General features: G+C 59.7%; 5 protein-coding genes and 2 non-coding genes across 13 annotated transcripts; 5 read left to right on the top strand and 2 right to left on the bottom strand.

The window, feature by feature from the left end:
* Positions 1 to 437: 437 nt before the first annotated feature.
* Positions 438 to 2,003, top strand: LOC130605338 (adenine phosphoribosyltransferase-like). Of its 3 annotated transcripts, XM_057420765.1 has the most exons (6): positions 452 to 616; positions 752 to 892; positions 1,034 to 1,127; positions 1,210 to 1,356; positions 1,444 to 1,539; positions 1,618 to 2,003. In XM_057420765.1, exons 2-6 carry the CDS (start codon positions 770 to 772, stop codon positions 1,743 to 1,745), a joined length of 588 nt encoding a protein of 195 aa, XP_057276748.1. In that variant the 5' UTR covers positions 452 to 616; positions 752 to 769; the 3' UTR covers positions 1,746 to 2,003. The 3 variants fall into 3 exon arrangements, with proteins under 3 accessions (XP_057276747.1, XP_057276746.1, XP_057276748.1); XM_057420764.1 differs by having other exon boundaries at positions 438 to 616; positions 800 to 892; positions 1,444 to 2,003; XM_057420763.1 differs by having other exon boundaries at positions 442 to 616; positions 1,444 to 2,003.
* RAB34 (RAB34, member RAS oncogene family) lies at positions 1,965 to 5,020 on the bottom strand. Of its 3 annotated transcripts, none has more exons than XM_057420761.1 (11): positions 4,937 to 5,020; positions 4,159 to 4,284; positions 3,971 to 4,062; positions 3,541 to 3,606; positions 3,233 to 3,334; positions 3,090 to 3,154; positions 2,956 to 3,007; positions 2,744 to 2,825; positions 2,570 to 2,660; positions 2,366 to 2,473; positions 1,965 to 2,261 (listed from the first exon to the last, which is right to left on the bottom strand). In XM_057420761.1, the coding sequence occupies exons 2-11, from the start codon at positions 4,210 to 4,212 to the stop codon at positions 2,194 to 2,196; spliced, it is 780 nt and encodes a 259-aa protein (XP_057276744.1). In that variant the 5' UTR covers positions 4,213 to 4,284; positions 4,937 to 5,020; the 3' UTR covers positions 1,965 to 2,193. The 3 variants fall into 3 exon arrangements, with proteins under 3 accessions (XP_057276744.1, XP_057276742.1, XP_057276745.1); XM_057420759.1 differs by having other exon boundaries at positions 4,944 to 5,010; XM_057420762.1 differs by having other exon boundaries at positions 4,159 to 4,245; positions 4,937 to 4,990.
* Positions 5,021 to 5,308: 288 nt separating this feature from the next.
* RPL23A (ribosomal protein L23a) lies at positions 5,309 to 7,348 on the top strand. The gene is made up of 5 exons (XM_057420809.1): positions 5,309 to 5,408; positions 5,886 to 6,066; positions 6,340 to 6,516; positions 6,829 to 6,898; positions 7,282 to 7,348. Exons 1-5 carry the CDS (start codon positions 5,384 to 5,386, stop codon positions 7,294 to 7,296), a joined length of 468 nt encoding a protein of 155 aa, XP_057276792.1. The 5' UTR covers positions 5,309 to 5,383; the 3' UTR covers positions 7,297 to 7,348.
* Positions 6,193 to 6,266, top strand: LOC130605381 (small nucleolar RNA Z17). The gene has a single exon (XR_008973675.1). It is a non-coding gene; the product is annotated as a small nucleolar RNA Z17 (small nucleolar RNA).
* Positions 6,687 to 6,753, top strand: LOC130605380 (small nucleolar RNA SNORD42). Its single transcript, XR_008973674.1, has one exon. It is a non-coding gene; the product is annotated as a small nucleolar RNA SNORD42 (small nucleolar RNA).
* A 2,822-nt stretch (positions 7,349 to 10,170) lies between the features above and the next one.
* TLCD1 (TLC domain containing 1) lies at positions 10,171 to 12,266 on the bottom strand. Its single transcript, XM_057420810.1, has 4 exons — positions 12,015 to 12,266; positions 11,792 to 11,874; positions 11,379 to 11,461; positions 10,171 to 10,937 (listed from the first exon to the last, which is right to left on the bottom strand). The coding sequence occupies exons 1-4, from the start codon at positions 12,209 to 12,211 to the stop codon at positions 10,542 to 10,544; spliced, it is 759 nt and encodes a 252-aa protein (XP_057276793.1). The 5' UTR covers positions 12,212 to 12,266; the 3' UTR covers positions 10,171 to 10,541.
* A 750-nt stretch (positions 12,267 to 13,016) lies between these two features.
* Positions 13,017 to 23,846, top strand: NEK8 (NIMA related kinase 8). Of its 3 annotated transcripts, XR_008973673.1 has the most exons (16): positions 13,017 to 13,103; positions 13,424 to 13,629; positions 14,476 to 14,708; positions 15,385 to 15,516; positions 15,707 to 15,915; positions 16,294 to 16,373; positions 16,860 to 17,041; positions 17,238 to 17,388; positions 18,392 to 18,468; positions 19,582 to 19,699; positions 19,954 to 20,104; positions 20,319 to 20,482; positions 20,690 to 20,848; positions 20,996 to 21,154; positions 21,280 to 21,981; positions 22,724 to 22,766. XR_008973673.1 is itself a non-coding variant. In XM_057420793.1 (15 exons), exons 1-15 carry the CDS (start codon positions 13,057 to 13,059, stop codon positions 22,750 to 22,752), a joined length of 2,097 nt encoding a protein of 698 aa, XP_057276776.1. In that variant the 5' UTR covers positions 13,017 to 13,056; the 3' UTR covers positions 22,753 to 23,846. The 3 variants fall into 3 exon arrangements, 2 of the variants coding, with proteins under 2 accessions (XP_057276776.1, XP_057276777.1); XM_057420793.1 differs by lacking the exon at positions 21,280 to 21,981 and having other exon boundaries at positions 22,724 to 23,846; XM_057420794.1 differs by lacking the exon at positions 22,724 to 22,766 and having other exon boundaries at positions 21,280 to 22,348.
* Positions 23,847 to 25,752: the final 1,906 nt, after the last annotated feature.

Below are 25,752 nucleotides of genomic sequence, written 5' to 3'. Positions count from 1 at the left end.
ACAGCTCCACATCCCGTCCTATATTCTCATTCTCCACAGCCCCATGCCTCATCCCATGGATGCCCCATGGTGCCTTCCCAAGGGGCAGCCCCCGTGCCCATGCACGACTGGCAGCCCGCAGGCAGCTCCCCACACCACTGCCAGGACTTGTCCCCTTTAGCCAGCTCCCAAGCCACGGATCCCATTGATATTCCAGGCATGGTCCTGGCACATTGGGCAGCCGATGGAGCCAGTGCTTGGCATGGCAGGACAATGCCCCAACACCCCACGGGGACGTGCATGGCTTAAGAAAGTCCCCTCACCCCCAAGACCCCATAGGAGTGCACGGCTGCACCCTGCGCATCCCCCCGGTTTGCTGACCCTTGTGCCACCCTTGGTGCAGAAGGCTGGGTGCTGGTGACACCCCAATGCTCCCCACCACGCCCTGGCCTTGCTGCGACAGCGGATCCCAGTGGGTGCCCATCCCAACCCATGGGCCTGGCAGTGGTTCAGGGCCCGGCTGACCGAGGGTGCTGGCGGGGGCCCAGCACCGCAGAGGCTGTTCCTGCTCAGCTGTCGCTGTCTGTGACGCTCCCCATGACGGTCCCATCGGCTCAGCCTCGCCGCCAGCACCCAGGTACGGAGCGCACGGGGACCTTGGGGTGCCCACGAGTGGTTGCAATGGAGGCCACGGGGGGCTCTGTGCTGTGGGGAGCCCCACGGGGTCTGTGGGTGTGGGATCTCCCCCCTGTTGCACGCTCAATGCTCGCAGTGCCTGCGGTGCCTGCGCATGGACCTGTGCCACGTCCCTGCCACCCAGGAGAAGGGCTGGTACCTGGCGCTGATGGCCCCCAACGTCAAGGGTCCCAACTACGCCTGGCTGGACCCGTCCCGGCTCTACTGCCACCCGCAAGTACCCAGCACCCCGTGGCGGTGGCACCCATGGGGGGGCTGGGGTGGGCTGCATCTCTGTGGGGGTGCCGGGGCACCCAGCCGTGCCCATGGATGCTGGCACAGGGGCTGTGGGCACCCAGCACCTCTGTTCCCTCCCCAGGGCTTGCAGGACTGCGTGGCCGACCTGCTGCAGCCCTTCCAAGGAGACCCCATTGACATGGTGGCCGGTATTGATGCCATGGGCTTCATCCTGGGTGAGCGGGGACGTTGGTGAGCCCAGGGTCCCTGCCTCTTGTCCCTGGGGGGGGGATCTGACAGCGCCGTGCCCTACCCCAGGCTCTGCCGCTGCCGCTGTGCTGCAGAAAGGCTTCCTGGCCATCCGCAAAGCCGGGCACCTCTGCGTGCAGACGGCGGCACAGCCCTACACCGACTACTCGGGCAGGGAGAAGGTGATGGAGGTCCGCACCGATGCCATCTCACCCGGTGAGCCCGTGGGGCGCTGCTGCCTTGGGTTGAGGGGCTGCCGGTGCGGGGAGCGGGGCGCTCAGCGCAGCCTCTGCCCCGTGCCAGGTCTGCGCATCCTCCTCGTGGACCAGTGGATTGAAACCGGGGGCACCATGAGAGCGGCCATTCAGCTGGTGGAGCGGCTGGGGGGGGTCGTGGCAGGTAGGGTGCGCCCATGGGTGCAATGGGGCTGCCATCCCCATACCCCGTGGTGGCTCTTCCCGCTCTGTGTCCCCACAGGCGTCGCTGCCATCTGCATCGAGGACAGCGAGGGTGGCCGATGGATCCAGGAGCGCTACAAGTGCTCCCACTGCGTCCCCCCGCGCCTGCAGCCCCGCTTCAACCACCATCAGTTAGGCTGGAACTGATGGGGCCGGCTCCATGTGTGCCCTCTGCATCCCACATGGGGCACAGGGATGTTGGCTCTATAGGACGGGGATGTCCAAGGCACCCATCGCCTGTTCCCAACCTCTCCTGGGTGACAGCCACCATCCTCCCCTGCTCCATCCTCCCTGCTGGATGCAGGCTGCACCCAGGGCCAGTGGAAGCCGCAGCCGACCCAAAACCTTCCTTAAAAGCCCCAAACCTTTCTTAAAAAGCATAAAAAAAGGTTTTATTAAGACAAACAGGAGCCCGGGGGCACCTCCCCGTGCGAGTACCTGTGTTTGCATAGCGAAGGGAGCCGCGCTGCTCCTGCCCACCCCAGCCATGGGTGCCCATGCTGGGCAAGCCAAGGGGGGGACAGCAGGGATGGCTCCTTGGGGCCAGCCGGGGCCACCCCTCTTTGGTCCAGAGGTGTGAGCGTGGGGGGGTCCCTCACTGGCAGCACTTGGGTTTCTTGCGGGGTGCTGATAGGTACAGGTCGCTCTCATTGCTGCTGATCCCTAAAGGGGCAAGGGGAGAGTGTTGGGATGGGGACAGTGGGGGATGCCAGCACAGAGAGGGGGCAACGGGGGACACTGGTATGGTGCTGGTGGGGGGTACTCACGCACGGTGTCACCGATCCTGCGGGCGCTGCTGCGCTCCAGCTCAGCCAACACACTGCTCTCGAAGGTCAACGCAGCCACGCGGAAGAAGAAATCCCGCACGTTCTCCCCTGTCCCATGGCGTAAGAACCCCACTGAGTGTCCCCCATCACCCAGCGGGATGCTGGGGTCTGCATCCCCACACACACACACAGCCGGGGACCCACCGGTGAGGGAGGAGACAGCCCAGTACTCTGCCTGCATCTCCTGGGCCACCTTGAGAGCATCCTTCTCCATCTGGTTGTACTGGGCTGGTGTCTGTCAATGAACCAAGAGGTGGATGGGTGACAGGGACACGCACCCTGAGCACAGGGAGCCCATGGGAAGGGGGGCACACTCACGCTCAAGTCCTTCTTGGAGCCCACCAAGAAGAGGATCACGTTGGATGGGTCATTCTCCTTCAGGGCATCAGCCAGCCATTGCCTACGCGAGTCACCAGCCAAGCGCTACCCTCTTGCTCGCACACTCTGCTATTGCCTCCGTCCCCATGACCTCCATCCAGCCCCACCATCACCCATCATCCCCAGTCCCACCTTGGCCATGGGTCACCTACCGCGTGTGCTCCAGGGACGCCACGTCGTTGACATCAAAGACAATCACGATGGCTGGAGGAGGGAGGAGAGGGGTGAGATGGGGATGGGGACACTGTGATGGGACAAGTTCATGGTGGGGGGGGGGGGCCCTCACCTTGTGCTCCTCGGTAGTAGGTGGATGCGATGCACTTGAAGCGCTCCTGCCCGGCCGTGTCCCACCTTGGGGGGGTGCAGGAGGTGACTGGGGGGGGCACAGGCGTGCAGAGGGAAGGAAGGAGGGGCTGGCACCTCACTCACAGCTGCAGGCTGAAGGGCACCCCCAGCACCTCGAACCGCTCCATCTCGAAATCCACCCCGATGGTCGCCTTGTAGTTCTTGTCGAAGGTGTCCTTGCAAAAGCTGGGGCGGGGGGGAAAGGCTGTCAGCAGCCCCCCCCCTCTCACCCCATCACTGTGGGGTGCGCAGCACCAGATTCCAATTGGAATCAGGCTCAGCCCAATCGGTGCTGCTGCTCTTTTAGGAGGGGGGTTGGCTCTTGCTCTGTCCCCTCCCACCCCATTAACCCCCCCCCGGGCGGGGGCCCATTACCAGTTAACCACAGTTACCGGTTGATCAGACACGTCTTCCCCACCGAGAGGTCCCCCACCACGATGATCTTGGAGATCTTGAACCTGCAGCACAGGGGGGGGGCTCATGGCTGATTATTGGGGGGGGGGGAAACAGGGAGCTCCCCTGTGCTGCCATAGGAGCAGAGGGGTTGATGGGGTTGGGGGGTGCCACCGCGCAGCCCCCCAGCACCCCACATCCCGTGCTTCCCGCCTCCAGCCGCAGCCCATCCCAGACCCCCATGTCCCCCCCCCGCGCCGCATTCCTGCGCCGTGACGCAGGGCTCGGCACACGCAAAGCAACCGAAGCCACGCGGCACCCGCGCTGGGGACCCCCAACCCCGGGGGGGGGCGGAAGCCGTCCCCGTGTCACCCCCATCACCCCCACGGTGGGGACCCCCCCCCCCTCTCCGCATCACCCCCTGCTCACCCCACGGTGCCCGTCCGCTGCTCCTGGCAGGCGCTGGACACGGTGGGGTGGAAGGAGGAGCGGGCGTGCAGGGCGGCCTCCTTCCGAAAGCACTGCGGGGGGACGCGAAGGGGGACACCGGTGTGAGCGTGGGGCTCGATGAGGTCACCCCGCGGCCGGTGCCCGTGTCCCGTCCGTCCCCTGCTCACCGGGGGGAGGTCGGTGATGACCCTGTCCCTGCGGACCGGAGCCAGGATGTTCATTGTCCCGCGGGGGTGTTGGGGAGGGCTGGGTGGCTGCGGGGCAGTGGGGATGAGCCGAGGGCCACTGCGGGGCTTGGGGACAGAGGGAGAAGGGGGCGGTGATGGCCCCGTGTCACAGCTGTCCCCATGGGGCTGTCCCTGTGTCCCCAGTGGGGCTGTCCCCTTATTCCAGTTGCATCCACATCCCTGGGACGTGTCTGTCCCTGTGTTCTGGCTGTCCCCACATCCCCAAGCATGGATGTCCCCCTGTCCCAGCCCCCTTAAGCTCCCAGAGTGTGTCTATCCCCATATCCAAGCTGTTCCCATGTCCCAGCCATCCCCACATCCCAAATGTGCCCCCCCAGGATATGGCTGTCCCCATATCCCAGCCATCCCAATGTCCCATCCACCCACATATCCCTAAAGTGCCATCCCAGGGCATGCCTGCCCCCAGTGTTCCCAAACTCTGTCCCCATGTCTCAGCTATCCCCACATCCCATTGCACTTCCACCCCTCATCCTTGTGTCCCACCACTCCCTACGTCCCCTAGCGTGGCTTTCCCCACCTCCCACCATCCCTGTCTCCCGGAGCAAGACCATCCCCGTGTCCCCACATCCCGCTTCTGTGCCCCTGCGCGATCCCCCACACCGCATCCCTGTCCACAACCAAGCCCTCCCCGTCCCATCCCGGTCCCCTCCGCAGGGGAATAGAGCGGGGAGGAGGGGAGGGGGGGTGTCCCCGTTACCGCGAACCTCCCGGTAACGGTAGCGATGCTCGGCGCTGCACACCCAGCCCCGGAGGAACCGGCGTCTTGGCTCCTCCCCGCCGCGGCCGCGGCGGGGAGGAGCCAAGACGCCGGTTCCTCGGGGGCTGGGTGTGCAAGGCTGCTGCCTACACGCTGGGACCCATCCATTTCCCCCCCCACACCGGGGCTCATCCCGGTCCCCACCGTCGAGGCAACGATAGGGGACCCGCTGCCGCTTAGGACTACAACTCCCATGATGCCCCACGGCGAAAACACGCATCTACGCATGCGCGAGTGAGGCAGCCAGCGAGTACTACCACTCCCGGCATACCCCGCGGCGCGGCGAGAGTTGAGGGGCAGGCTAGAGGGGGAACTCTCGCGAGATTTAAGGTTATAAGCCCCTGCGGTCTGGCGCGGGTAGCCCCTTTCGGCTTCCGCCTGGCCAAGATGGCGCCCAAGGCGAAGAAGGAGGGTGAGGGCTTGGGGCAAAGAGGGGCTATGGGGTGGTGATGGGGGTGCGTTGAGGTGGTTCCTGGGCTACGGGTGTAAACGGGGAAGGCCGGGATGAGCGGTTGAAGGGCGTAAGGGAAGCCTGGAGTCCGGTGCTGGGCTGCGGACACGTGGAGGTGGAGGGAGAGGCCTGCAGCGGTGCGGTTAGCTGAGGGGGTGAGCCCCGTTTAGGTGCTGAGGGTCTGTGGGGGGGGGAAATAAGTTCATAATTGAGGCTTTATAAGGGGAAACTTCAGTTCTTGAGCGTTTTGGGGTAGGTCTTGGTTAGATAAGGAGCGTGGGGTACTTGGTGGGGGGGGTCCTGGATCTTCATTGGAAGCCCTCCATGGATGAGATCCTTCCCCCTGGGACAAGGGGAAGCAATGGCCCGTTAGGACAGGCCGGGGAGCGGCTGCTGGCCGTGCAGATCCTGGTTGTGCTGACTGATTTGTCATCGTAGCTGTGCCTCCGAAGACAGAGGCAAAGGCGAAGGCGCTGAAGGCCAAGAAGGCCGTCCTGAAGGGGGTCCACAGCCACAAGAAGAAGAAGATCCGCACATCGCCCACCTTCCGCAGGCCCAAGACCCTGCGGCTCCGGCGGCAGCCCAAGTACCCCCGGAAGAGCGCCCCACGGAGAAACAAGTATGTGTGGGGTGCTGTGGGTGGTGTGGGGTGGAAGCAGCCCTGTGGACTTTGCTGCAGGTCTCAGGGTGAGAGCTTGCCAATGTCCCATCTTGGGAGCTGGGCAGAGCCCTGGGGTGGGTTTGGGGTGCAGGTGATGATTTCAAGCGACCAAAGCCTGAGAGTTTGTGATGAGAACTTTTTTTGGCAACTGATGCACCCCAGAGAAAGCCCTTGAAGAGCAGAAATGGCTTCTTCCAGCCTTCTGTTAACCACGGGGTTTCTCTCCTGCAGGCTGGACCATTATGCCATTATCAAGTTCCCTTTGACCACAGAGTCTGCCATGAAGAAGATAGAGGATAACAACACCCTTGTTTTCATCGTGGATGTCAAGGCAAACAAGCACCAGATCAAACAGGCTGTCAAGAAGCTTTATGATATTGATGTGGCCAAGGTCAACACATTGATTAGGTGAGAAGAGGGGGAGAATAGGTCATTGGTGGTGATTGAGCTCTGTGGTGGTTCAGTGTTAAAGCTTTGAGACATGCACTTTGTGACTGAGCACATCTCAGTGGGAGTGGGAGACGGTGGCAGACCAAAGGGGCTTCACCAGGGAGCCCTTCTAACACCCAGGGAGCCTTGTGCAAGTGATGTAAACGTTGTTATTCACTGACTGCAGTGATGTTTCCAAAGGAACCACTGATGCACATTGGTATAGTGGGAAGGTGGAGCACGTGGGAGTTGTTGTGTGCCTTTGTTCTGATGTCCCCTGTTCCACTCTAGGCCTGATGGAGAGAAGAAGGCTTACGTCCGACTGGCTCCAGATTACGATGCGCTGGATGTAGCCAACAAGGTGAGAGACATTGGTTGTCTTGTATCTTCCCCACCTGATTGTCCTGATGTACACATGAGGGATTGTGCTCCGAGCACAGTAGCACTTTGGGGTGTCCTGGTAGTAAGACAGGATCCAGGGGTTCAGAAGCAAGACCACTGCTGTGTTGCTGGAAGTGGCGGACAGTTCAGTCCTCGAGGTTTTTGGGGTAGGCAAGAGGGAATGTGACTTAGTGCAAGTTACTGTGGTTTAAATGCATAAAGCTGTTGTATAAGGGCAGGTCTGGGATGAAGAAGCCTGTGCTCAGAGGACAGGAATCCTGGGGAGATGCAGTGATACCTGGTTGGAGGCTCTGCCTTCCTGCCACCGTAACATCCGTTTTAACATGCTTTGCTTCTTTCCAGATTGGAATCATCTAAACTGCATCTACCAAGGACTGTACAGACAGGAGAATAAACCTTGTGACACCACCGAGGGGCTCTTGTGTTTTGTGCCAGCACAGCCTCTGTGAAAGAGAGCACCCAGCCGACTTCTGGGGTTCACTTCAGTGAAGGGGGTTCCTGTCTGCTTCCCTGGCTCTGGGTGGGCAGAGCTGCCTGCTCCCTGGGGGATCACACGGGGAGCCGTGCTGTCCTGCTGGTGAGGTCTCCTGCATCACTGACCTTTGCTGTGGGTAAAGCATGAGGTGACAGTCCCCCAGGTCTCAGATCTCTGTATTTACCTCAGGCCTCTGGTATCCTCCTGCATTTTTCTGCCCTGTGCAATTAGCATGTGTTTGTGATTGGTGTCCTTCCTTGTGGAGCATATCCCAGGCTGTTGAGTGCCCAGGAGGGAGGCAGTAACAACAGAAACGTGTGAATGCTTCAGATCTGGCACAAGCCAAGTGTCACACCACTTCCTAAGTGTATCAGCTTATCAGCTCTTTGCTATGTTGCAGGCTTCACTTGATGAAGCCCTTAAGCTAATCCAATAGTAGAGGTGCTGTGTTTTTGTTTCCCTGGTGTGATCTCTACTCCCCACACTGCAGTGTATGAATCACAGCCTGGTTTCCATGGGCACTGTTCCTCTAACCCCACAGGTTCACAGTCCTCATCAGGGCTGTTTTCAAACTTCTTCCTGCCTTGGCAGTCTTTTACTTCCTTGAATTTGTAGATGAAACTGGCGTGTCAGTGTTCGAGAGCTGCAGGAATGTGGGTGAGCAGGAAAGGGAGGCAAAGAACAGGTAAGCTTTTAGAGGTACTTGATCTTAAGTGTGGAGTTAGACCCGAGTGAGAAAGGTGTTGAAAGCTGTGTCCAAATACTGATTGGGCTAATTGAGCTCTTGAGGCGTGGGACATTGAGTTCCTTGAGCCTCTCAGAGTCCTTTGGGGGTGGTTTGCATGTGTACAGGAGAGGGGTGGATGGGAAGGGGGAGCTGCTGCCATAGGGGTAAAGATCTGTGCTGGTTTGTGTGGCCCTTGGTTTGAGAGCCTTCAACCTGGTGCTCAGAGCTGCCGTCACAGCCTCACCTTGTCCAAGGAACTGGGATCCTGGGGTTGGAGGTGGGAGCTGCCTGGAAGCACCCCCTTCTCCCTGGCCCTGTAGGATGCTCAGCCAGGCTGGGAGGAGAGGCAGGAGGTGAGGGATGAGAAACCACCCGGAGGGAGGAGCACAGCTTCCCTGGGTGCTTCCCGGGCACCAGCCCAACCTCCTGCCCATGGTCTGGGGAGGGGATGAGCAGCAGCAGGGGCTCAGGGGGGTTTGCCTCACCCCTGTGCTGCCTCCACTGTAGTCACCCCAAGAAAGACAAATGGGGAAAGGTGTCCTTCCTGTAGCAAAGCTGGTACCGCTGCTGGGGTGAGGAGCAGGTTGTGCTGCAGCACAGGCACTGAGGAGTGATTTCACATCAGCATGACTTGCAGTCTGCCTTGACCCTGCACGGTGGCTGCTGCTGCTGGCTGGCTGTGTGCTCCCCTGTGCTTTGCCCCTTGCTCCGGGCTGGCAGCCGGCCTGGTCCACAGCTGCCCCAGCACTGCTGGGAGATGATCCATCTGGAAGCCAGGCAGGGAAGGGGGAAAACAGGGCTCCCTGCTTCGGGAAGCTTTGTCATGCCTGACCCTTCCATGCTGCTGTAAGAGTGGTGGTGCCCTGAGCTGGGATGGAGTCATACCTGCTCTGTGCAGAGAGACAAGGGGAAAGGCGCAGCAACCGGGGTGAGGAGAAACAGATCCTGAGCTTGTGTGGGTGATCTGTAGATGGAGTTGATGCACAGAGGCCATGGGGCTTCAGCTGCAGCTGGGCAGATGTGTATCTGCCAGGACGTGCTGCTGAGGGTGAGGCTGTGCCCTGCTGGGGCTGCTGAGCTCTCTTCTGAGGGTTTGAAGCTGGCGTAGGTCCCTGCCCACATCCAGAGTGTCCTGTTTCTGCTCCAGCTGCCAGGCTATTCCCAGCACCTTCCCTGGTGGCAGTGCATCAAGGGAGCCCCAGCAGCATCCCAGCCCTGTGGGATTCCCCCGCTGCTCCTACTTAACCACCAGCTTCTTCCAGTTTATGTGTGCCTGAGCTGAGGTGGTGGTGGGATGGATCCTGTCCCGGAGCTGAGTCCCTTTAAGCCATATTGCTTATGCCAGTCCGATGTGATCCCTGAGCTGTCACGTCAGCAGGTTTTGCCTTCCCAATGCTCTGGTGTTCCACAGGACTGGCTGGGCTGGTTCTGGCCCCACTGCCCCAGGGAGCTGACCCCTCCTCCTGCTGCTCTGGGCGTGCTGCTGGAGCCAGCCTGGTCCTTCCTCTGCAGGGTTGGACCCAGCACCCTCACAGGAGGCTGGAGCTGCTCTGTGCCAATGAAGAGCGCTCCAAGGGGGGATGCAAACATGCAGCAGGCTTCCAGGAAGAGCCCGTGGCCTCACACGGCTTTCCCATGCCAGCTCCACTTCACGTGGCTGCTGGGTGAGTCATGCAGAGCAGCCAGGCTCCGCGCCGCCAGGCAGGAGCCGGGTCAGGGACTGCAGCAAGGCTCCATACCTCTCCTGGCTCCCTTCCCCTGCTCAGCCCCGGCTCTCTGGAAGATGAGTGAGAAGAAGAGGGACCTATCCATGGGAGGGATGGGGTCTTGCTTAAAGGCTCAGCTGAGCTGGTGGGACCAAGAGGCTTGAGTGCACCTCTGGAGGGTCCCTAGAACAGAAATCTGTCCTCTCCATCCCTGAGGACTGCCAGCCCTCCTCTGGGAATGGGGGCACATCCTTTCCCATCACTCTGTTCCCATCATCCCCTCCCTGACCCTGCTCTGCCCCACAGAAGAGCCAGCTCAGGCCTGCTGCGGCAGCAGTAATCAGACCGATTTTAATGCACATAACACCCGACATCACCACGGGAGGGACTCGTCCCTGCCCTCGCAACCCTCTCAGGCCATCAGCTGCAGAATGCAGTCACCCCTGGCCCTCCAGCTGCCCCCGTGGAAACCGGCTTGGGCTGCTTCTCCCTCAGCCGTGCCCCTGGTTTCGGTGGCATCCCTGCGGCGAGGTGAGGCTTTCGGGCTGGTCCAGCAGGGAAGTGCTTTTAGGCGGCAGAGCAGGTGAAGGCAGAGCCCGGGGCTGCGGAGCAAGCCCTAAGGCACATCAGAGCAGGCTGGAAGAGCCCAAAACCTCCAGAAGCCAGAGCCTGGGCCCCCCTTGGCGCGCATGTCTCAGTCTATCAGAAACTTCTCACCATCCACATCTCTCCCCGCAGAGCCCTTCCGCAGGGAGGGGAAGAAATCGGAGCGGAGGAGGCGGGAGAAGTACATGAGGATCATGGCATCGAGCAGCAGGAGGTTGGCGGTGAGGAAGGCACCCTGGCCCTGCACCTCCACGTAGCGGAGGAAGTACCAGGTGAGGTAAGCCTGGGGCGCCAGGCGGAAGGCGAAGTACATCACCAGGTTGACGTACTTGTTGGCCTCGTAGAGTGCCGGGGAAGGCACGTTGCTCATCTTCAGCAGCATGCGCATGGTGAGGAAGATGTTGCTCACCTCCACCAGCAGCAGCAGCATGGCTGCCACCAAGAAGCGGCCTGTGATGATGAGCGAGACGAAGGCAGAGATGGCCTAGGGAACACACACACAGGGTACACAAGGTAAACTCTCCTCGCCCTGGGGAAGGTGACTCCTTCCCTCCGTTGGTCTAGGTGTACCCTCAGTGGGACCACACAGTGCTGCTCCCCACACACAGAGAGCCCCGCAGGCACCTGGAGAACCAGTCTGGAGAGCCAGTTCCCCCAGGACCAGTTCCACCTCCCTGTGCTGGGGAGCTCTTCCCTCGCCGCCGCGGCAGCCTGTCTGGCTCCCGGCGCTCCGAGCCGACGCTGGCAGGAGTCCTGCCCCGCCAGGCACCCTTGCCTTGATGTGCAGCCTACCTGGCAGCCAGGGCGAGGCGGAGGGAAGGGCTCCAGCTTGCCCTGCCATAGCACCCAAAACCTGCATGGGCTGAGCTCTGGGGTGTGTGGTACTGACTGTGCTGGCCCCTCACCTCCCCGGGGTCATACTCACCATGGCGTGGTGCACCAGGTATTCCCAAGACGAGCGGGATTGATGGTTGAAGATGATGTCAAGGGTGTCGTGGATGAAGTAGCCTGTGGGACGAAGGAGAACACTGAGGGGATCTGGGTTGTGTACAGTCACCCGCTGCGGTAAGGGGAAGCAGCAATGAGGAGGAGGGTGCTGTGAGTATGCTCCATGTGTTGCACCTCCACCCTGTCTGAGCGTGGGGTGACGGCCAGGCCCCAGGGGCTGGAAGTCTGCAGGCTCCACGCTCATGATTAAAGCGGGAGGTATGGAGGAAAGTTGCCCGGCCCTTAAACCAGGGCTCCCCACAGCCCAGAGTGCTGGGAGAGTGCTGGAGAGGGATTGGGCAGAGCCCAGGGAGTGACTGCAGCCATCGCTCTCCCCGGCTCTAAGCTTACCTGAGGAGAAGCAGACCAGCAGGTGCCCTGAGACGCTGTAGCCGTCCTGGATGTCGGAGAGCAGCTCCGGGGCGTGCCAGAGGCTGGGGGTGAGGACAGGAAAGGAAGGAGGGGGTCAGAGGCAGGGCCCTGGGGGCCAGGGGAACCCGGGGGCAGAGGGGTCCAGATCCCCGCTCCCGTTTCGCACGGTGTGCACCCCTCTCCCGTCCCAACCGCCCGGTACCTGAAGAGGGCCCATAGCCCGGCCAGCACGGAGTGTGCGAAAGAGACGAGGAGGTTCAGCCAGCGCCAGGCGCGGCCGGGGCGGCTCCGCACGGCAGCGGGCCGGGGCAGGGCCAGCGCCAGCCGCCGTAGCCCCGCGAAGATCGCCACGCTACCGGCCACCAGCGCCGCGGACGGAGCCCGCCAGCCCGGGCCCATCGCGCCCAGCTCCGGCGGCGCGGCCGCCTGGCCACGCCCCCATTGGCCGCGCCTCTCCGCTGACCACGCCTCCCCATTGACCACACCACCGCGCTGGCCCCGCCTCCCAAGTGACCACGCCACCCTATTGGCCACGCCTCATCTGGCCACGCCTCCTTCCCCCGTCTGCGCGGGAGCGGACGTGCGGGGGGCGCGCACGTGTGTATGTGTGTGTTAAGGCGGGGTGTTGCACGCACGTGTGCAAGGCGCTGCGCTTGTGTCTGCGCCGGTTGGGGGTGTTGTGCGTGTTCCTGCCGGTGTAGTGCGTGATTGTGGTGCTATCTCGGTGCGAAGCGTTGCACCCGTGCGGGTCAGGCGTGCGTGGCACACGCGTGTGTGTCCGTGCAGGGCTGGCACCGCGTGTGCGTGACAGGCGTTGCGCATCCATTCCGGGCTTTGCACATCTCTCCTGTTGCTGCACAGGTGCCGCGGGTCCAGCGCATCTGTCCCGGGCACCGTGTGCGTGTCCCGGGTACGGTGTGGCTCTGCTCCCGGTAAGCCGGTCGCTAGATGGCAGCACGGCCACGTAGCGTGCGGTTGGCAGTGCCAGCGCGGTCCCTTGTCCCCCCTCCACGCCGGGTGCAGGGCGGGAGCCCGAGCCGTGGGTACCCCCACAAGCGAGGGGCTAGGTCGCCGTGGGGCGGCATCGCTCTCCCGGTAGAAGCGGAGAGTCCCCGTCCCGTCCCCCGCCAGCCCTATACACACAGCGAGACACAGGCGGTGTTTTGTCCACCCGCGGCTGCCGTAGGAACCCCCGGAAGTGTCTCCATGGAGACGGGAGGAGGCTGGCCCCGGCCGGGGCAGCGATGGAGAAATACGAGCGGATCCGGGTGGTGGGGAGAGGAGCCTTCGGGTGAGGGCGGCTCCGGGCCGGCGGGGAGCCGGGGGTGTCGGAACGGGGACGTCCCGGCTGTGTGCGGGGAGCGGCGGTGGGAGGCAGGCCGCGTTACCATGGCAACAAAGTGTCGCCGTGGCAACGCGGGGGGTCAGCCGGTATGTGGTACCCTAAGGGAGGGGGGGTGTCCGGTCTCTGTCTGTTGCCATGGCGATGGGGTGACACGGCCCTGGGGTGCAGGCCCTGTTGCCATGGCAACGGGAGGGGCAGGGGCCACGTGTCACCCCGGGGTGGTGGCTGCATGTCCCCTGCACTGAGAGCCTGTCCCCGTCCTGCAGCATCGTGCACCTCTGCCTGCGCAAGGCCGACCAGAAGCTGGTGATCCTGAAGCAGATCCCGGTGGAGCAGATGAGCAAGGACGAGCGGCTGGCGGCGCAGAACGAGTGCCAGGTCCTCAAGCTGCTCAGCCACCCCAACGTCATCGAGTACTACGAGAACTTCCTGGAGGACAAGGCGCTCATGATCGCCATGGAGTACGCCCCAGGTAGGCCCTCGGGTCCCTTGTCACTGCTTCCTTGGCAGCTGACCATGAGCCAAGGGTGCCCAGAGAAGCTGTGGCTGCCTCATCCCTGGCAGTGTTCAAGGCCAGGTTGGACACAGGGGCTTGGAGCAAGCTGCTCTAGTGGAAGGGGTCCCTGCCCATAGCAGGGGGATTGGAACTGGATGAGCTTTAAGGTCCCTTCCAACCTAACCCATTCCATGATTCTATGATTCTGTGCCTTATGCATGTTAATCATATCCAAAACAAAGATTTCTAACACCTCTGTCACCAGTGAGCGTGCTGCCATCTGCCCTTGGCCTAGGTTTCACACACATTTCCCTGTGTCAGCTCTTGGCCACGCTGCTGCTCCCCCAGCTCTGTGTGGGAAGGTGTGATTTCTAACGAGATCTGCTGTGGAGTTGCAGCTGAAATCAGCGTTTGCATCAGGGTTTGTTAGAAGCTGTGCGTGAGCCCTGAATCTGCACCTTCCCTTCTCGACAGGGGCCTCTCCTTGCCACGTGGCCTCTTGGACAGCAAGAATTCCCTTCTGCAGAACAGGCTTATCTTGTTCTGCGCTTGAGGTTTGTGTCCTCCTCCAAGAGCTGTAATTTTAGCGTTTCTTTTCCTGCTGCCTTTGACAATATGTCAACTGTAACTTCTCTTTTGCCATTCCGTTGTCCCACCAACTGTGCTGCCGTTGTTCTCTGCATGGTCTCAGCAGCACTGGAGGACATGCTGCGTGTCCCACCAGGATGTGCTTGGCTTAAGATGCCATGGCTAAATCCCACTGGATTTGAGGCTGGGTTTGTGCAGCCACCCTTGCTGATAGCCCGTTATTGTTCATCACAGGGGGCACACTAGCAGAGTTCATTCATAAGCGCTGCAACTCCCTGCTGGACGAGGACACCATCCTGCACTTCTTCGTGCAGATCCTCCTGGCTCTCCACCACGTGCACACCAAGCAGATCCTGCACCGTGACCTGAAGACTCAGAACATCCTCTTGGACAAGCACCGCATGATTGTCAAGATCGGAGACTTTGGCATCTCCAAAATCCTGAGCAGCAAGAGCAAAGCCTACACGGTGAGTGGCCTGGCTCTGCAGGGGGGCTGCTTACCACCATAGCAGCCAGCTGGAAGCTGGACTTGGCTCAGGATAATCTCTTGGAAGCTGGCAGCGAGGTTGGATGTAGCACACTTGCAGTAGGCCACATCCACGTGTCATGGTGCTGCTTTGGTCCTTGGAGTTTATATAAACTGATGTCTTCACACCCAAGTTTGCTGCAGCTCTTTGGGCGCGCTGGTAAGGGGAGGCAGGGCTCCTCCCGTTGTCACAGTGGGAGGGGTGGTATTTGTGGGTTTGTCTGACACATACTTGGCAACAAAATCCCTGCCAGTGCCTCTGTCCTGCCTTGACTTAATCTCCTCTCTCTGCTTGAGTATCATTCCCCACCTGGTCTAAAGTGACTAGACATTTATATCATGCTCATTGCTCCAGGCTCTGATTCTCTCCAGTGAATGGGAGCAAACTGAGAGGTAATCTCTGTTTGAGCAAAGGGGGTCACCAGAAAGGCAAATCCTCAAGGTTTTTCCTGAGAATCTCAAGCAGATGTTGACACCAAGGAACAAAAAGCCCAGCTCCACCAAGCTTTGGTTGGTGGTGCTCTAGCCAGCCTGCATGCTGTGCTCTAAACTGAGCCTTTCTCCTTCCACCTCGCTGCCCCAGTTTCCCAGCATCATGGTAAAATTGTCTCTTCTAGGTTGTGGGAACCCCGTGCTACATCTCCCCAGAGCTCTGTGAAGGGAAGCCTTACAACCAGAAGAGTGATATCTGGGCTCTGGGCTGTGTGCTCTATGAACTCGCCAGCCTCAAGAGGGCTTTCGAAGCCGCGGTAAGAGGGAGGTAGTTTACACACAGCACAGGGAGCTGTGGCCTCTCAGAGAGGTGCAAATGCATGCTTGGATCCCTCTTCTCACTGAGCCTGGAGGTGTGAAGGCAGAGAGCAGTGCTCAGAGCTTCCTGCTCCTCAGCCTCGCCTCTGACCACCCAGATACTGTATGTGTCTCTTGTTGTCTCTCCAGAATCTTCCTGCCCTGGTACTGAAGATCATGAGTGGGACGTTTGCCCCAATATCAGACAGATACAGCCCCGACCTGCGCCAGCTCATCCTTAGCATGCTGAACCTGGATCCTTCCAAGCGGCCCCAGCTGAATGAGATCATGGCCCAGGCCATCTGCATTCGGCCCCTTCTGAACCTCTACACTGACGTGGGCAGTGTCAAGATGAGAAGGCAAGTGAAGGTGTCACCTTAGTGTGCCTTGGGCAGGCTGCCACAGCCCGCACGTGTCTGACCGAGCTCCAGAGAGCATTTCCCCATGCAGCTCTCCTGTGTTAGCCAATGTGCAGCTGCTGCAGGCCAAGCCTGGCCCAGTGGCTCGAGGCCATAGCAGGTGCCATGGCAGGTATGAACTTGTCATTAGAGCAAACAGAGCTGTGAGCTCAGGGGGAAGCACAGTGATGCCAACTCCCTTCTCAGGTGTTTTAAAGCACCTGCCGAGGCCATTCAGCCGTGGCTTATGCTGTAGCTCTGCCCAGACCTTCTGTGATCCAGGGCTCTGCAGGACCTCTGGACTAAGCTGATGTTAAAGGCTGGATTTTGATTTGGCAGGCCTGAAAAACCCTTGGCTCCGGTGCCAACTGTGACCCACAGCCGGACGGGGGGACGAGTGAGCAGTGCCAGGCCGAGGGGTGAGTCCTGGCACGGTGTGTTCAACACAGCTCCATTCAGAAGGACCCTTTCCTTTGGATGGTGGGAGGGTCAGAGAGGCACTGGAGCTTCTGGAGAGGGGAAGATTAAGAGGTGTCAGCCTCCATGAGCCCTGGAGGAGCCCATGGGTGCCTGAACCAAGTTTCTGCTGTTCCCAACAAAGGCTGGGAATGAGCCAGGGGGATGCTGAGGGGGAAGTCCTGGTGCAGGCCGGTGCAGCTGGCATTGATAACAATTAGGATAGAGCAGTTGTGGTGCCACTTCCCTCAATTCTGGGGTAAATACAAGGACCTGTTCCCAGCCCTGGTGGGGAGCTCTGCAGCAGCCCCTTGCCAGCCTTGGCCAGGCACTGGTCTGGCTCTGCTGGCTGGCAGACAGCTATGCTGGCACCCAGACTGGCTGGTGTCTTCTGTTCCTGTGGGAAGAGAGTCATGGATCCATGTTAATGATTTCTCTATGACCCATAGGTGTTCGAGGGGGCTCGGCCAGGACAGGAATCCCTCCTCCATTGTCATCCATCTACACGTGGGGGAGCGGGATCACCACCCCTCTCCGACTGCCCATGCTTAACACTGAGGTGGTGCAGGTGTCTGCAGGCAGGACACAGAAGGCTGGGGTCACCAAGTCGGGAAGGCTCATCCTGTGGGAGGTGAGTGATGGGGACTGCTGGCTTCCAGTGGCCGTGGAAGCCTCAGATGTGTGAGTTCTGAGGAGAGCACACTTCTGCTCACTGCGTAAGCCCTGGCGCTGCATCCAGCAGCGCCACTGTCCAGGGTCACAGTGTGGGAAGGGACTCCTCTGAGGTCCCCAACCCCACCGCAGATGACACAGCTTCTCTCCACCAGGCTCCCCCGATGGGTGCTGCAGGAGGCCCTTCCCTCCCCGGAGCCACTGAGCAGCTCCAGCCTCAGTTTGTGTCCCGCTTCCTGGAGGGTCAGTCTGGTGTGACCATCAAACACGTGTCCTGTGGGGATCTCTTCACAGCCTGCCTCACAGGTGAGCTGCTGCCTCCTGCCTTCGCCTCCCCAGGTGCCAGACCCCTTTGCATGGCATTGGGCTTGTAAATGTAGTGTCACTGCCTGGGGAGCCTGCACAGAGAGGAACCCTGGAGATGCTGGGGTGGGATGGCACAAAGTCTGCGTGGCCTCTCATATAACATTAGGTAAGGGGCAGAGATAACAGGCATGGTCCTCCTATGATGCTCAAGTGGTCAACTTGATCCCAAAGGTGTGTCTGGTGTGGGGAGGGCTACAGATCTCCTCCTTTTGCTGTCCTGGCTGCATTGGTGTTATATGGAGCCAGAACTGACCTGTAGAGTGGGGACTGCAGTGTGAGAAGCATCTGGGAAGTTCAGCCTTTGTCACCCTGTGAGTGTGATGCAGACACAAGCAGCGACCATCAGTGACTGGCGTTGCAGTGTGAAGTCAGTGTGAGCTCCTATAGGGCTGGTTGTCCTCAGCTATAGGAAGATAAGGTCTGAAGACCCCTTAGAGTGAACCAGGCAGCTTCTGGCTGGGAGAGGAGCGCACACACCAGCTTGAGGCTGTTTGTAGAGCAAAGCCCTCCCAGTAGTCCTTTTAGAGCCCTGTTTGCACTTCTGCTGGTGATCAGGGCAGCAAATGGCAGACATGCAATAGACAAACTGCAGGCATGGGTTTGTTCTACTTCTCCATGGCATTTCCTGCCTCCCCTTCTGCTGGGTGGCTGCTCAGCGAGTGCCTCTGTGTGTGTAACACCTTGACACACCGTGGAGTTACACAGCTGCAATAATGTTATCTCAGCTCTCTCCTGTCATCTGCTCTTTGTTTGGTGAGCTGTTACAGCACACTGAGGCTGCTGCTCTCTGGAAGCTCACTAAAGGCTTCCGGCCCCTGCAGCAAGTTATGGAATCATACAACCATAGAGTAGTTTGGGTTGGAAGGGACCGGAGTGGGTGCTGTGTGTGTGCCTTGCAGGGCCTCATACACGCCAGTAACACGACTTCCCTCTGCTTTTGCAGACAGGGGGATAATCATGACCTTCGGCAGCGGCAGCAATGGCTGTTTGGGGCACGGAAACTTCACGGATGTGAGCCAGGTTTGTCGTGAGGGTGCTGGGCGTGCTGCTTCCCCCGGGGCACAGGATGGCTCCTGCCTCCTGCGCCACGTGAGAGGGCTCATCCCAGCTCCAGGGATGCGCATCCCAGCCGTGCTTTGGCATCCAGCTCCCTCCCCTTTCTCTCCCTGTCACTGCGGGGTTTAAAAGACCCAACCTGCGTCTCTCTTTCCTTCTTTCTCCCCCCCGCCCCTACACAATGATCCCTTTGAGCGTGGGGGAAGTCAAGAGCTGCCTTGTGGTTGCTGTTGGCAGGCTCCCAGCTTGGAGCCTGCCTCCAATCACACACCTGCCTGCTCCACTCTTGGCCTGCAGCTGCCAGGGTTCACTGAGAAAAGTTATTGCTCAAAAGCAGCACTATTTGAAGGAGAGCCGTGCGCTTCCGACGGGCTCCGAACACAAGGGCCCCGGGCACATCGCTCCCTTCCAGCCCTCTCCTCGGATGTGGCAGCAGCACGATGGCTTCCAGCCGAGCACAGGCACTGCTGCCATTTGGCCCCGTGGTCAGCTGGCTCCGTCCGGAGCTGAGCTTATTGCTGGGGAGAGTTGGGGGGGGGGGGAGCAGTTGGGAGCAGCAGCCAGATCCCAACAAATGGTGCTTTTCACTGGCAGAAGATAATGAGGATGAGGTTGGCTGTGGCGAGGTGTCAGATCTAACAGCAGGTCACAGCAGGGGCTGGGTGAGCTGTGGAGATCCTGGTCTCTCCACACCCTCACTGATAGCTCACGGCTCTTGCACACAAGAGCCTTTCAGCCAACGCATCCTGCACCAAGCCCCTGCCTGCTCAGGGAGTGCGTTACAGCCCCTGGCACTCCCCACATGGGCAGGGGGGCGAATCCCAACCCTTCCCTCTCCAAACCGTTGGTGCTGGCTGCTTTCTTCTGCCCCAGAGATGTTTGCATTATCTTCTGTGCTGCGTGCACGTAGTCTCTGAACCCTTTGAAGGCTGTTTGGAACTAGAAACCCTTCCCTGGTGTTTGTGTTGGATGAAAACTGGGATGCTGCCAGCGCTGTGTTGAGGCTGGGGGGCCGGGTGGGAGGGATGGGGCTGGCTGGGAGGTCTCGGCTGATGGCTGCTGCTCTTCCCCTGCCAGCCCAAGATCGTGGAGGCCCTGCTGGGCTATGAGATGGTGCAGGTGGCCTGTGGCGCATCCCACGTCCTGGCAGTTTCCAACGAACGGGAAGTGTTTGCCTGGGGCAGGGGGGATAATGGTAAGAGACGGCTGCCTGGTAAAACAGGGCTTGTGCTTCCCATTGCCTGTTCCCACTCCTCTCACCAGCCCTGCTTGCCCACGGTCCTCTCCAGATGTGCCAGGGTAGGTGGGTGTGGAGGAGCTGCAGCTGCTTCACCGCATGCCAGTGCCCCTGGGGTTTGGATTTCGCTTCTATGGCTCTTGGAGCAGCTACGTTGATGCTCAGGTTTGTGCGTTGCCATCAGCTGTGTCCTGCTCTGTTCCCTCTGCCAGGTCGGCTCGGGCTGGGTACCCTGGAGTGCCACAACTCCCCCCAGCAGGTCACAGTCCCGCCGGAGCATGAGGTCCACAGAGTCATCTGTGGCATCGACTCCTCCATGGTCCTCACTGTGAAGAACCAGATTCTTGCCTGTGGGAGCAATAGGTAAGAGGGGTGAGGGCCTGTGCTCCAGAGCTTGTTACAGCCTCCTGGGCCTTTCCATCTGTGCTCAGCCCGGGAAGAGGGAGCAAGGGGCTGTAGAAGACATCGCTCACTGTGTGATCCTGCTCCCCAGCATCACGCTGCTGGTGGTGTGGTTATGCCAGGGCAGGGTTTGTCTCCATTCTGCCAGCTCTGAACTGTGCTTTTCCCCATGCAGGTGTAACAAGCTGGGCCTGGATCGGATTAGCTCAGCAGAGGAGCCCTCCCCAGAGGACCAAGTGGAAGAGGCCACCGTGTTCATGTGTGCCCAGTCGGTCCCCTTGAACCAAGAGCCGATTGTGTGCGCTGACATTGGTACAGCGCACTCAGCTGCAGTCACAGGTGAGGGCTGGGTGCCCAAACACCTGGCTGAGGGGCACCTGCATTTCTCCATCCTCCTGCCATTTCCCATGGGCAGAGACCTCAGAGAAGAGGGAGACACCCTGCTCCTGATGCTGGAGCTCTGTGGATGCTCAGCGTGGTACAGAGCAAAGAGCTTCAGTGCATCCTCAGGTGACACCCAGTTGTTTCTCTTGTCTCTATTGTTAGCTTCTGGCCAGTGTTACACCTTTGGCAGCAACCAGCACGGGCAGCTGGGCACCAGCTCCTGCCGCAACAGCCGTGTACCCCATCTGGTTGTGGGGCTCCAGGCGATGAAGGTCACTGTGGTGGCTTGTGGGGATGCCTTTACTGTGGCCATTGGTGCAGGTGAGAATGAAACCCCAGTGTTTTGGGCTGCAGCAGACTCTAGCTTTCCTCTGCCTGCAGTCCATGCTGTGGTCAAGGAGATAGCCTGGGTAGGTACGAGGGAGGAGGGAGGCTCTGTGTGCAGTGAAGGGATATATCCCTTTGCAGATGGTGAGGTGTGCACATGGGGGAAAGGAGCCAGGGGACGCCTGGGCAGGAAGGATGAGGAAACAGGAACACCAAAGCCGGTGCAGCTGGAGGAGACACATCCCTACCTGGTGACCTCCGTTGCCTGCTGCCATGGGAACACGCTGCTGGCAGTAAAGCGTGAGTAGAGGCTTTGTTACTGTGATTCCTGCCGTGAGAGCCCAGCCAGACACAATGCCTTGTGACTGGAGCTGTCCCAAGTAACCCTGGCATGTGAGCTCTGTGTTATTCTAGGCCCTCTCCAGCTGTAGGTGAACAGAAATAGCTTGAGGCCCATAAAAATTCCCCTTCAGCACTGGGATGCTTCCGCTGGGCTGGGAGAGCAGGGGGACAGCAGAAGAGGTTCTCCTGCACTCCCACATTGGCGGGGAGCTGAGGATCCAAAAGGAGCAGCTCTCTAATTGCTGCTGCTGAAATAGAAGCTGAGATTTGAGGCGTCGTTTTGGCTGCTGCCTTTCCATTGTGGTTTGGAAAAGATAGCACTGGTTTTGTGGTTCCTCTCTGCTCAGCCCAAAGGCAGCATCGCTGCGTGGTTAAAACGTGCCCGTGGCATGACCTGCCCTTCCGTTCCCTGGGTGTATGATGGGAGCCTGGCCCACGCTCCTGGAGGGGCCTTTCTTCCTCCTTTCCTGGGCTGATTATGGCCTCAGTGCTGGGCTGAGGGATCCCAGTCCCAGCCCACTTCAAGCAGGCTAATTACACCCTGGAGGGGAGGAGGCAGGGCTGTGACTGCCCCAGTGCAGCGCAATGGGCCGTGGCTCCTGTTCTTCCCCTGCGAGGGCCGAGCTCTCGTGCTGTGTGCTGCCATGTGAAGGGGACAGGGAACGGCCGAGTCCCTGGGCTCAGAAACTAGGAGGACATTTGTCATGGGAGCAGGAGGGTTCTGTGTCTGCAGCAGGCTGCTCTCCCCTTCCAGAGCTGGTTTGTGGGCTTCCACCTGCAGCACTGTAAGTGTAGGGACTGAGCGTGTAGCCCCATTTCTCTCCCTCTGCACTGCCCAGTCTGAAACCTCAACCTGCTTGCCCCGGTACTGGCAGTGCAAACTCAGCAGCAGCAGCATCAGGGCAGCAGCCTGGCCTTGCTATCCCTATCCCTCAGTAGCCAGGGTGCAAAAAGCGTCGGGAGCTCTGTAAAAAGCTGAGATTTGGGCTTTCACACAGCTCAATCTGCCTGGAAGCTTCTCCAGAGAGCACACGATTGCTGGTGCCACGTGCGGTGTCATTGCTGCTGCCAGCTCCGGCTGTGATCTGCCCCACAGAGGCTGCTGGCACAGGCGAGCAGGGCTCTGCCTCTGGGGCAGCCGTTCTGCACCCCTCTGTGCTTTCCTCCCGTGTGGCAAACGCCGTTTGTGACCCGTTTGGGTTTCCTCCCTCTTCATTGTTGAGGCTGCTGCTGTGCCCTTTGCTCGATCCCACTGTAAACACAGGAGTAACTGGGAAAAGGCAGGTGTGCTGGAAGGGAGGAGGAGGAGGGCACAAGCTGCAAGAGACTCCTGCTTGGGCTCTGTGTGCCGGGCGCTGCCTCCTCCTTGTGCCACTACTGAGGCCTTGCTTCCTGGGATAGCAAGGCAAGGATTGCAGCTGCCCATCCCTTGGGTATCTGGTCTGTGCGGGGCAGGCACTGCTCCCTGTAGCTTCACCAGGATAGTGGCTTGTGGCTTATTCTTGGTCCTTGCCCTTTGTGTTTCAGCTGTTGTGGAAGAGTCGCCTTCCCAGTGAGTTTGAGTCGGGAGGGGACACATCCAGCTGCCTGGAATGCCTTGTCCTCTCAGCGCTTCCTGATGGCTCAGCCCTGCATCCCCAGGCTCAGGAGCTCCAAACAGGAAACAGGGAGCTCCTAACGATGGTTCCCATGGAACCGGAGCTGGTTTCTCTTATGGAATCAACAAGGGTCACTGTGAACCTTCAGTGCCCGAGAGCTGCTGCCCTGGATGTGCCATGGGGTGGGCATCCCCAGAGCTCCGCTGCTGCTGTCAATGGGGAAGCCTCCCTGCTGGAAGTGCCTGTGGAAGGGTGAGGAGCACAAAGGTTGTTTTCCCAGTGGAAACTGTCTCTGGTTACAGAGCCCAGGCTGACAGCTCGGTGTCTGAGAGAGCTGTCAGCCTGTGCACAGCAGTGTCTGGAGTTAGGGCCCCAGGCACTACTCGGGGTGACTAAGTGCAAACCTCTTTTCTAATTAGAGAAGCCTGTCCTTTCCCATCCCCCAAAGAGCATTTCACCCATTTGTTGGGCTGTTTATCATGCTTCTGAGGGTCCTGCTCTGCACAGCAGGACGAACCCGGGGTGAACAGCCCCTTTGTGCAGCACAACCTGGTTTGCTCTCCCCAAAACACAGCCTGGAGCTTTCCAATTAGAGCCTCCCCCAGCGCCAGGAGCTCACCAGAGGATCCTCCAGCTGACATTTGTCCTCAGGCCCCTAAATCCTGCTGCTGACCAGCTCACAGGCTCCCAGCTGAGCTAGCGGAAGGCAGTGGAACACAGCGAGTGATTGTCAGCACTTGAAGGTTTTTAACCCAGATCTCTCCAGGGGGGTGATGAGCTTTCACCAGGGATCCTGTCTGTAGGCAGGAGGGGGCATATCACCATGTCACAGACAGGAGCTGCAGGTTTTATCTCAAGAAAGGTCTTTTCCTTTCCTTCCCCCCCCCCCTTTTCTTTTTTTAACTTACATCTGCCCTGGGCCAGTTTTTGATGAGCTCCTGTCTCTGATCTGTCTGACACTGCAAATGCTCCTGCCTTTCACATCCATCTTTGTGCCGTTGCCAATCTGTTGTGTATAAAGTCAGGGCTTTCATGAGGTGGCTGAGATGAAATCTCTCTAATTATTTCTGTGATTCTTTCCTGTGTTCAATGAGGGGAACCTCGCTGGGCTCTGCTAGAAGCCAACTGATCCCTCTCTCATGTGGAAGGTAATGAATCCCAGCAGCTCTCCTGCTCTTTCTTCCCTTCACCTCCCAGGCTCCAGGTTGGGAAGGGAGCAGGTCCTGTCCGGCCGGGAGAGGCGTGTGCCCTGCCTGCAGACACTGCCTCCCTCTTTGGCTCCTGCCAGGGTGGGAGCAGGGGTTTTTCCCTGCTTTGGAGCTGCCTTTCCAGGCGGTTACACCCTGGGAGCCCAGGAAGCTCACTGGAATTCAAAGGCTCTGCCAGTCCCTTGGCACTCGCTTTGTGCTGCAGGTTATAGGGATGGCTCCAGCAGCCTGGTGTCAGCAGAGGTGAGGGTGTTCCCCACTCCTGGGCACCGGGGTGATTGCGGGGCTGGGTTAAATCACCTCAAAGCCCCTCTGCGCTGCTGCCTGTGCCGAGCTGGTGGCAGCACCGGCTCCTACAGCAACAGACATCTCTTGCCTGCGTTGTGCTCAGCTCCTTGCTGAGCTCCTTGCACCACATGCAAACACATCCCATCAGAAGGGGCTGATGTTCTGCTACAGCCTCGCCAGGGCTGAGAGCTGGTTGGGATGGCAGGACAGAGCTCTCTGCCCCCCTTTGTGTTGAAGGTGGTGGCACCAATATGCCATTGCTTCATGGGATGCGCAGCACAGAGAGCCACTGGGATCTCCCCGTGCTGCCAAATGGAGGGGTGAGCCTCTGTCAGCCCCCTTTTCCCACTGATGTGCTGGTGTGAAGTGGGGTTTATGGCTTAACGATGCTTTCGCACCGCAGTGCTGAGCTGTCACCAGCCTTATTATGGTCGGAGGAGCCCGTGTGGACCAGTGCTAGTGCAGGGCCCGGCGCTGGAGCCCTGGGGATTCCGCAGCCTGCGTGCTCCGTGCAGCAGCTCAGCTGGGAAGCCCAGCGAGATGATTTGAATAATTTAATACCAGGCTGTGACCAAGCCTGGCGAAAGGGTAAAGGAAACAAAGAGGCCCCCAGCCCCGAGCAACAATAGCTCTTGAAGCGACAAGCCGAGGCATGTCCGCGCTGCCGCAGGCACACAGCAGCCCGGGCAAATAGGCCACTGCATTCCTCACGTCTGCTGCTTTGTTTCCTTGCAGAAGCTCCCGGTGAAAGCTGCAGGTCTTGGGGCTTCTCCCTTTTATCCTTGTGTTGTTCCCGTGTTCTGGGGAGCTGGTGCTGGATCGGCTGTGTCCCTGTGGCTCTTTGGCTAAGGAAGGCAAGGGGTGAAGGGAGCGGGTAGGGGAGGTGATGCAGGGATGCTTTGTGCATCCCGGCTGGTGTAGGTACCCTCTGTCACTGTCATCCAGGAAAAGCTCATCCCTGTTGCTGTGCTCCAGAAGATCCCAGTGACCTGGGGCCACCGCTGTCAGCAGGAAACAGCCCCGACCCCCCCTGCTGATCCCAGAGCTGATTTGATTTCAGTCCGGTCCCTCTGCTGTGGTCACATCCCCGTTCCGTGAGCCTGTGTCTGTGTCCAGCACCCTCGCTCTCCTTACCCCCGCCTTTCCCGGGCACAAAGCAGGAAGAGGACTCTCCCCGCTCCATTCCCCCAGGGCAAACCGCTCCACCTTAACTTCTTTAGAAGCTGAGGTTTGTTTTCTGTCCGTCCAGTTTAAGTTAAATACAAGGCGGGGGGGGGGGTGAATGAAGCAGGGGTGTGCAGGGCAGGGGGAAGGCTTCCCAAAGCCCAGATGGGTTCAAGGACTGACCCATCACAGGGCGGACAGCGAACATATCGCCTGCACAAAGGGAATTGCCCTGCTCCGAGTGTCGCCTTTGTGTGAGACAAACGCCCCGGCTGTGATGTTGAGAGCGGGGAGGGCT

This window comes from Pezoporus wallicus, unplaced genomic scaffold, assembly GCF_028554395.1.
Source record: "Pezoporus wallicus isolate ANWC-B61680 ecotype Strahan unplaced genomic scaffold, APGP_CSIRO_Pwel_v1 contig_14787, whole genome shotgun sequence".
Lineage (NCBI taxonomy): Eukaryota > Metazoa > Chordata > Aves > Psittaciformes > Psittacidae > Pezoporus > Pezoporus wallicus.
Note: the sequence above shows the minus strand (reverse complement) of the source record. Positions and strands in the feature narration are given on the sequence as shown.

Coding starts and splice junctions, on each gene's coding strand:
- LOC130605338 (XM_057420763.1), top strand. CDS start 770: ATGGACCTGTGCCACGTCCCTGCCACCCAGGAGAAGGGCTGGTACCTG. Junction 893..1,033: donor GGCTCTACTGCCACCCGCAA/GTACCCAGCACC, acceptor TTCCCTCCCCAG/GGCTTGCAGGACTGCGTGGC. Junction 1,128..1,209: donor TGCCATGGGCTTCATCCTGG/GTGAGCGGGGAC, acceptor GCCCTACCCCAG/GCTCTGCCGCTGCCGCTGTG.
- RAB34 (XM_057420761.1), bottom strand. CDS start 4,212: ATGAACATCCTGGCTCCGGTCCGCAGGGACAGGGTCATCACCGACCTC. Junction 3,607..3,970: donor CAGCGGACGGGCACCGTGGG/GTGAGCAGGGGG, acceptor CCTGTGCTGCAG/GTTCAAGATCTCCAAGATCA. Junction 2,826..2,955: donor GCGTCCCTGGAGCACACGCG/GTAGGTGACCCA, acceptor TGACTCGCGTAG/GCAATGGCTGGCTGATGCCC.
- RPL23A (XM_057420809.1), top strand. CDS start 5,384: ATGGCGCCCAAGGCGAAGAAGGAGG. Junction 6,067..6,339: donor AGCGCCCCACGGAGAAACAA/GTATGTGTGGGG, acceptor TCTCTCCTGCAG/GCTGGACCATTATGCCATTA. Junction 6,517..6,828: donor AAGGTCAACACATTGATTAG/GTGAGAAGAGGG, acceptor GTTCCACTCTAG/GCCTGATGGAGAGAAGAAGG.
- TLCD1 (XM_057420810.1), bottom strand. CDS start 12,211: ATGGGCCCGGGCTGGCGGGCTCCGTCCGCGGCGCTGGTGGCCGGTAGC. Junction 11,875..12,014: donor GGGCTATGGGCCCTCTTCAG/GTACCGGGCGGT, acceptor CCTCACCCCCAG/CCTCTGGCACGCCCCGGAGC. Junction 10,938..11,378: donor ACCTGGTGCACCACGCCATG/GTGAGTATGACC, acceptor TGTGTTCCCTAG/GCCATCTCTGCCTTCGTCTC.
- NEK8 (XM_057420793.1), top strand. CDS start 13,057: ATGGAGAAATACGAGCGGATCCGGGTGGTGGGGAGAGGAGCCTTCGG. Junction 19,700..19,953: donor CTGGGGCAGGGGGGATAATG/GTAAGAGACGGC, acceptor TCCCTCTGCCAG/GTCGGCTCGGGCTGGGTACC. Junction 20,483..20,689: donor GCACTCAGCTGCAGTCACAG/GTGAGGGCTGGG, acceptor CTCTATTGTTAG/CTTCTGGCCAGTGTTACACC.